The sequence below is a fragment of the Epinephelus fuscoguttatus genome, linkage group LG16 (assembly GCF_011397635.1).
Source record: "Epinephelus fuscoguttatus linkage group LG16, E.fuscoguttatus.final_Chr_v1".
NCBI lineage: Eukaryota > Metazoa > Chordata > Actinopteri > Perciformes > Serranidae > Epinephelus > Epinephelus fuscoguttatus.
Genome location: NC_064767.1, coordinates 12,580,654 through 12,589,918, shown reverse-complemented (window position 1 = coordinate 12,589,918; position 9,265 = coordinate 12,580,654). Strand labels below are relative to the sequence as shown.

The following is a 9,265-nucleotide window of genomic DNA, read 5'->3' as shown; positions in this document are numbered from 1 at the left end:
TTCACATCTGAACACCTTTCATACTGCATTTGAAGCTTAAATGCGATCGCCAGAAGTAAAACGCTAACGTTAGGCTTTAACGATCTACATGACTACTCCACGGTCGCATGACTCTTGACGTCACCGCCACTAAGCTTTCAACTGATTTCGGCCGCTTTATTTTAAAAACATTGTATAATGGGGAAATCGGACTGTTTAAGCTAAATAAGAAGCTGTAATGGCGGACTGCCAGCACTCTCGTCTGTTCGGGGGTGATGACGTTTAATGTCCCCGACAGGGTTTGTAGTCGTATTGAGCAACTTGTTAGCAACCGCCTTTTTTTACGACACAGTAAAGCTTCAAAATTCACAAGTAGGGCATTTACTGACGTGTTTTATGTCGTAGAACAAAACCTGAAACTCGCTTAAGCTTTTGTTAACCACAGACCTTATTTGGGGCATTTTACCAAAATCCCATTCAAAAAACGTATTGACTTTAGACGAGAGAACCGGAAGTGCTAAACGCGCTAACGGAGTTCCGGGTTTACTGACACACTCTGTACACACATGCTGTATCTGTCTGAGGGACATTTTCACTGAAATTTAATTGAAATGCATTTCACATTTCCTGTCAGAATTTCATTCACATTTAAATTCACTGTCATTAAAAACTGAATAAAAAATGTAAGAAATATGTTGTTAAAAAGGTAACTTAAAATGATTTAAAATATACCACCTTAAAAATATTGTCCAGTTACAGAAAAATGAATTGTTCTTTATGTACATTTATTTTGATTAAGAGTTATAGGTCACAACATGACTAGAGAGAGCGCTAACATGGCTACAGAGCAAAGGAAGTACACCGACCCCAAAATATTAATATTCTGCATGGTCCAAGACGCGCACATGGTAATTGTCATTTTGCACCTTTATTTGGTTTGTATCTGATTATAATATTTGTTTAAGTGGCCTGTTTGGACACTTCATTATATTTTCTGTTTTTGTGCTAAGTTTTTGGGACCTGTCTATTATCAGAAAATTCACGTCAGAGGCCATTGTTGGGCACGTCTAAATCCTGGACATTTGTTGAGAGATTCTACAAGTAATTAAGAAAAATTTGTATTTCAGATTTTGTTTTTATGTTTTTTATTTTGTGGTTTTCACAGTGTCTGCGGAGGATTGAAGGATGGAAATAAAACTTAAAGAGACATCTGTATGGTGCGGTACTGTTATTTCCTTGGAACAGGTACCAGGCCCCAAGGAAGTGTCACAGGCTTTGAGGACGATTTTTACCTGTGAAATTACACCATCAGGGTCCGTCACATGATACCCTACAGCCCAGAAAGACTTTTACTCATTGACTTAGATGGCAAAAAAGACATCTGTAAATCAGGGATACATTTTTTTGAGCATCACAACCCGTTAAACGACTAATTTCACTATCAGGATTTACTCCATTCAGTCTGATAAGATTTGTAAAGTCTAGAAGAGCTACAAGATTAAATAATTTTATCCTCGTTCAAGTTAGCGGACTGCTAAATCCTATGTTGTGTCTATGTCTCTTAGTGGCGTGCACACAAGGATGTACTTTGAGGTCCTCAGGCAGAGCTCTTTTGTCTATTCCAGATGCCTGGCTGAAGACTAAAAGGGACAGAGTCAGTGATCTCTTTAAAGTCCCCTCTTAAAACACACTTTTATCAGAGAGCCTTTCATGATTTACTTCGAGTTTTAAGTTCATTTAGACTGTCTGTTATTTCCTCAGTTATACACTGAAGTGTTTTAATCAGTTCTTTATAAAGTTGTTGTTTTCATGTCTTGTCTGTTTTAATTACTGACATGTGAAGCGCTTTGTAACTGTTTTGAAATGCGCCTTATAAATATGTGATTATTATCATACTTACACACCCATGCTCCAGGCATGTGCAAGGTAGGTCCCTTCAGTAATCCTTACTTGCCTGCAGGAGAATAAAACACAGTATCTGAGTGATGCAGGACCTGCATGTTATTCGAGACTGTTGCACGGCAGTGATGTGTCTAATGAACAGTCATTGACAGATTAATAATATTGTACTTTATTTATTGCACCTTTCAAAACACAATTCAAGTGCTTTACAATAAAAACAGAGCACAAGAGAGCCAAACACTTTGCACATGTCAATGTCATAAAACATAAGTGAAATCACCCAAAAGGAATTCATAAAAAGTGGCTTTTTAAAAGTGATTTAAAGACGAGACAAAGTTTGCAACTCTGGATTCTGGAGGAACTCTGACAACAAAGGCTGTATTACTTTTGTAAATTAATCTCAGGGTGGGAGAAGGGACAAAGGGCAATAACAGATCAGATAACTTGGCACAAGGCCTCTGAGGGCTTCGTAAATAATTAGAAACAGCTTAAAATCTACTCTAGTGAAGGAAGCCGGGATCTGTGAGGTGTGGTTTCCTAACTGAGTCAAAATCCTAGTAGCAGAATTTTAGATAAACTAAAGGCGGAGAGGGATGTTTTCTTAGAGAGCAGGGAATTACACTGTGATACCATTACATAATCTAATGTAGTCATGAAGATAGATAACAGTCTCTGGATGTTGGACGGGAAGAAATGGTCTCATATTTTAATGTTTCTGCAATGATGAGAGCAGGACTGAACCACTGATTTGACATGTTTGTGTAAGCTCGGGAGAATTACAAGATTTCTACTTTTCGGTTTGAAATTGTGGAGCTTGTTTATGGCAAATGTGTTGTTTAATGGCAGCAAAATAAAGTACAACAAAAGCAGTAACAACATTCTTAGACATAAAATACATTGCCCTGCAGCTTCTCATCGCACCACTGGAGCGATCACTTTGAGAACATAAATTGGAAAGTTCTAACAAATATTCTGTCAGCAGTGCAACAGGTGAAGTATGAATCCTGAATCCTCTAATACTAACACAGAAACACTTCTACTTTAATTCTACGAATGCATTTACAAATGCACAAACCTTTTGGCCAAAGTGCAAAACCTCCCATCCACAGAATGACCCAGGAAGAGTGGGGAAAACCTCCTACCTGCATTTTGTGAGGCACTAATACCTAGTCGGTATTGTGACACATAATAACAGTGTGCATTAACAGTGTGCGCTTTTCAGATAGGAGGTTTTGCTCTTCGGCCATCGTTATGATGTATTTCAGCTCCTAGCTTATTCATTTAATGCAGTTCAGCTTCTTGATTTTCAGATCTGTCAGGTAATTTGTTTTACATTTCTGCATTTTCAGCGATGCTTTTGAATTAAATTCAGCTGTCGATATTCACACGCAGTTGGTTTTCATGTTTAATTCTACGTTTTTAAAAAGTCGTGTGGGACTGAAATTAATCTACACACAGTTGTTGTTATTTTTGTTACATATGAAAATAAAAAGATGTGGATGGACGACGTGTTTTTACTTTAAATCTTCACATTTTATTTGCTAAGTTTTGAATCCATAAATGCAAATGTAGAGCGGTGTGAGCATGAAATGAAACTGAACTACTGCATGAAAAACATTTTTTTTCTATAAATTCAAATGTACATGTACCCCTTTTCCTCATGTTTTTGTTTTCCTCGTTTGATCACTGAATAAGAGAAATACAAAATATGTACAGTCTCCGTAGTAGAGCCACACATTTATTTAAAAGGCACTCCATCTTTAAAAAGCCTAATAAAATAAATTAAAAACCAGCGACATTAAAAGCTCGTTTTCCTCATCTTTACCTTATTCATGAAGTGCAAACAGGAAAATACTCGACTGAAGAAAAGGAGGATAAAACACAGATAAAAGCTAAAAAGAGCACAAATTACAGAAAACACTGTATAAAAACAGATGATTACCAAACAACTTTAAGCAGACTGATTCAGATTATTCATATAAATACAGATGGTCCAAATGAGTTGCTGCATCAACCCTGAACATGCACCTAAAAGTCATCAGTCATCTTTTCGCATCTGTTGCTCATCTCAAAAGCACAATATATTTACACGAGGCACATTCAGTTAGTCTCCAACCTCCATCTTCTTTCACTGTCGAGTGAAGCAGGGTATAAAACACTGCCACAGCCATGGCGGGTGAGTTATTACAACCAAAGCATTTTTTTTTCAGCTTCAATGAGCTCATCATCTCTTAAGAGTATTACACTTCCTCATATGTATTTCCTGCAGTCCACCCTGGTCACTAGCAAAATAAAAGCATGACTTTGTCAGAGCTGGGCGTATATTTTTTGGATCATGTGTGTTTGTTCTAACACTACGAATTGAGGGCTGAAATGTAGCTGAATTGGCACTGAATCAATCTATCTTCCCTTCTTTTATATCTCCTAATTAGTTTTGTTCTACACCGCCCAGCTCCCATGAGCAAATACCTACACACATACACCATGTGTCTGTTGTCAGACCAGCTTCACTGCTTTGGGACAGCAGTGTGAAAATCTGCTGCCAGTAACAGTTGATGAGGCACACAGCTTGAGGGCTAATAAAAACATGGATGTTGTCTTGACATGTATGTAGTAAAAGCAGTCTGAGGACAAATCTGATGGTGTCTCCATGAGGAATATAGCTCCAGTACTTCATGGGATTTGGTCTCCGTTAGCGCTTGGGGCTGCTGGACTGTTGAGAGGAACTATCTCAGTTGGAGTGTCATTAGGTTGCTCTCGATTTTCAGCTCCAGGGGGCTCTTCTGGAGTGCGGGTAGCATTAAGTGGCTGTTCAGTTGTACCATCAGGGCTAAAGGGGCCTATCTTCAGATGCCACGCCACACCCGTCACCGCAGCAGCAACCCCGATGAGCACACCGAAAATGATGCCCACAATCCCCCCAGCACCGAGGCCGTCAGGCGTGTCCTTCCCGAAGAGCGGGTTGTCTTTGCGTTCACTTTCTTTCTTACCGAGTGGGTTCTTAACCCGGCATGTAAAGGTCTTCACGTCCGCAGTGTCAGCCTTGGTGATGTTCATGTTCTTCCCCGACTCCTTCCACTCTCCGTCTCCCATCTGCCAGCTGTAGGTGACGGGTCCAGCATCTGTGGTGTTTGCTTCACAGGTCGCGGTACAGCTCTCCGGGGTAGTGCCACATATCAAGGGTCTTATTACTACCTCAGGCTGGGAGACTTCTTCGATTAACACAGCCTTATATTGATCAGGCTGAAGCTTGTTGTTGATCTCCACTGAATACACCCCAACGTCAGCTTTAGTCATGCTGCTGATTTCCAGACGTCCAGTGTTTGTGTCCAGGGTTGTGCGGCCCTCAAAGGTGCCGTAATAGGTCAAGCCAACCTTATCTTTCACCCATTCACCCAGCAGGTTACCCCTGAACTTCCACAGGATGTAGTTGATCGGTTCAGAAGATGGAGGCCTCAAGTCCAGCGTCAGTTTGCCGCCCTCCATGAAGTATTGCGGTATATCTTCGGCCAGAGCGAAATTCAGCCCCGCAAACAGGAGCCACAACGCCGCCATCTTCTCCATGTCCACGGTTCAGTGCAGGCCTGGATAAATATCCACCTTCATATCAGCGAAAACGACGACTTTCCCGGTTCGCCACAGTTCGGCAATGCGTCCACACCCTTCCTTCCTCGTTCTGCGTTTCTGCTGAAGCAACGAAAAATTATGTCATGTGGAGGGGGAAAAAAGGACCCGGAAGAATTTAGTTTTAGGTGTCCGCGTCACTGCCAGTGGTGAAAGACATATTCAGATCTCTCACTGAAACCAAACCGAATTTCCTGCACTTAATAATTACATAATAATAATAATAATAATAATAATAATAATAATAATAGTAAAGGACACAGAGAAAGTTCCATAGCATACCACATAAAAAAAGACAATAGTCTATATCAGCAGGATTTGGAAAAACTTGTCCATGCATTTATCTTTAGTAGACTCGACTACTGTAATGGTGTCTTCACAGGTCTCCCTAAAAAATCCATCAGACAGCTGCAGTTGATTCAGAACGCTGCTGCTCGAGTCCTCACTAAGACCAAGAAAGTGAATCATATCACTCCAGTTCTCAGATCGGCTTCCTGTCTGTCAAAGAAGTGACTTTAAAATACTGTTGTTGGTTTATAAAGCACTGAATGGTTAAGGGCCAAAATATATTTCTGATCTGCTGCTACGTTACGAACCATCCAGACCTCTCAGGTTGTTTGGGACGGGTCTGCTTTCTGTTCCCAGAGTCAAAACCAAACATGGAGAAGCAGCATTCAGTTTTTATGCTCTACATATCTGGAACAAACTCCCAGAAAACTGCAGGTCTGCTGCAACTCTCAGTTCTTTTAAATCAGAGCTGAAGACTTTTATGTTTGCCACTGCCTATTACTAAATCAAACTTGAGGCTACCTCACACTGCACTGTAACTTATTCTGTTTTAGCTTTTTTTTCTTTTTAACTAAACTCTTTTTAATTAATTGTAGTATTTTATTTCCAATGCAACTCTTTTTGATTGTATTTAATGTCTTTTTATGTTGCCTTTATTGCTTTTACTTGATGTATGTTTTATGTAAAGCACTTTGAATAGCCTCGTTGCTGAAATGTGCTATACAAATAAACTTGCCATGTCTAGAGAAAAATACGAGATAATAAATACAATAAACATTACAGATTCAGATTGATATAACATATAAATCAATTAATAAATTACGATGTATTATTAAAATAAAATAAATTAAACAACCAGCAGTTTATGAAGTAATTAAAATGAGCTCCTCTGTAAGCAGCTGCAACATTTAAGTGATGAACACATCAGTGCAGCAATAATAATAACAGTACTGGTAGGCTATACATAAAAAAAAAAAGAAAAATTCTGTGTAATGACTACTTTTTTACTTTTGTACTTTTAGTTTTAATACAGGACTTAAAATATCTGAATACGTCTGCCACAACCGACTAACACAGCTTGCTATTACATATTTACGATATATTTAATTCTATTTAATGATTTTAACTGTTTTTTTAATCAATTCTATTTAAAGTGCACAGGCATTAGCGTTGGGCAGCTACACTACGTCACATCCGGTCACATCCAGAATGACGTTCTTCAGCAGATTTGAAGAAAATTTGGATAAGAAAAAAAGAAGGCACGTTGAAAAACATCAAAAACTACACCGAATAATCAGGCTAACATTATACAGTTGGTTATTATGTGTGATATGTAAGTTACGCGTTTAGACAGGCAGTTTCCGGTATCCGGAGTGGAACGTGATTTGAAGGGGAGACGTTATTCACCGTTACACCGGTGGAAACCGAAAGTAATTGGGCGCCTTCCTGTCGTCCTTGTACTTCGAACTACAAATATTATTTTTAAACTAACGTAGGACAGGGTTTACGTATAGTCAGGGTGTCAATATGTATACTAACTACTATCACGCTAGGTCGTTCTATATTTTTGGCATTACAGCACGTGATGAAATCAAATGTGTCAAATGTAGCTCAGTGGATGGGTGGGTGGATTTCAGTCAGTTTCTTATTTCTCTGTATAATTTAAAGGGAGCTGATAGAAACAATTAATGTTTAAAGGGTAGATGTAATAAGCTAAGGTTTCAGCCTACACCTTTTCGGTTTTGTTGTTTTACATTGCTAAAAAAAAGCTTTAACTCAGTGTTTATGTATTGTCTATCGACAAGTGCATTTGTGTTTTATAAGTTGGAGAATGACCAAAATGAACTGAACTCAACAGAACTATCTTAATTAGTCACACTGTATAATAAAGTGTATAACTGATTATTTTAATGCCAGAACACGGCAAAAGCTTTGTGATTTGATGGATTTGTGACTCTGTATGAATTTTCCCTTGCTCCATACACCAAGCTAGGAATGTCCTTATTGTCTGTAGAAACAGTCTGTCACATCTTGTTTCACACCTGTGTGAAATGCTGCCACAGCACAATAATAAAGTCCCAGTGTCCTCAAACTTCTAATTAACAGGGTCCTAGCTTGTTACTGTTGCTAGAATTGGCCAAAAATTGTATGCAATATCAAACTACAAACATAATTACGAAAGAAAGAAGAATAAAGGAGTTTCACCATAAGGTTTTATCAGGTTTTGGACTTTGTCCACTTCTGAATTGGGATCGGCTGTAGACGGACTTGGCATCTAATCTGGACCCTGTGGCTGTAAAAGTTGGGAACCACTGATTTAGAGTAGTGTGCTTTTGTTAGCTCTCGATGGCCAAAAAAAAGTGTCCACGAAAGAGGACAACAGGTCTTGTTAAGCAAAAGTAAAGCAAAAGGTGCAGCAATCCCAAAAGTATATGAGCACACAGGGTTGTAGGAGGTTAACACCCAAATTACACTTAAAACTTAGAACTTCATGTTCTGTTTCTTTGCATTTTACATGAAATCAGATATCACCTTGTCTTCTTTTTTGAGCATCCTGACAGATCTGTTTTTTCTAGTACAGATGCAGGGTCAGGTTATATTTTAAATGTATTGGAAATGGTTCCATTTGTTTTCTTGGCTTGAAAAAATATGTAGTTTACTAAACTCCGAAACAATTTGATGTACCACGAGGGATCCAGCTAAAAACATGTTATGGGTGGTCACCATTTTTAAAGTGCAAGATGGGGTTTGTCATACTCTAAACTTTCCAAACATGTTTGGAAACTCCCCAAAGATTTTGAACAAAGATTGAAATCAGTGGGGTATTCCAGAAAGCGGGTTTAGTGAAAACTCTGAGTATGTTAACCCTGAGATGAGGGAAACTCTGGGTTTTCAGTTCCAGAAAGAGAGGTAAATCAAACTCTGAGTCAATCACCATGGTAACTGAGTCTGTGAACCTAACCTGCTCGCTGACAGGTTTTCTTCAATAAACCCTGAGTTTTTCTCTGCCTCCTCCCTCTTACACCCTGTTTCATTTCCTCATTCATTCAGTCCGTCTGTCACAGTCTAAATCCTGCTGGATATTAGTTTGTTTCTCAGGACTGTCTTAAGTTACTGAGTTTATGCACATCAATCATTTCTTTGGACATCAGTTTTTGTCTTTACATTCAAATATTACACAGCGAGAATTCACCCTCAGCTCAGAATCAAACCTCTGTCCTTTTTATATTTATTATTTTGTATAACACTGTGCACAAGGACCAGACTGTCAGTCTGTTAGAGCAGCTCTGAAATGTTTATTGCACATAATGTGTAGGTCTAATTATTTAAATTTTAAAAATCGGTATGAAGCTTTAGACACGTAGTATCAATGACTAATGATCACTGATGTCATTGGTCGCACTGATGGAACATAATTCCTATAGCCTAATATTGGGGATTATATGTTCATATTTCTGAGTGAGCAATGGTG

The 9,265-nt window shown here is 38.7% G+C and overlaps 1 protein-coding gene across 1 annotated transcript; it reads right to left on the bottom strand.

The window, feature by feature from the left end:
* Positions 1-2,034: 2,034 nt before the first annotated feature.
* Positions 2,035-5,573, bottom strand: LOC125903592 (uncharacterized). Its single transcript, XM_049600601.1, has one exon. It carries the CDS (start codon positions 5,443-5,445, stop codon positions 4,555-4,557), a length of 891 nt encoding a protein of 296 aa, XP_049456558.1. The 5' UTR covers positions 5,446-5,573; the 3' UTR covers positions 2,035-4,554.
* Between the last annotated feature and the right edge of the window lie 3,692 nt (positions 5,574-9,265).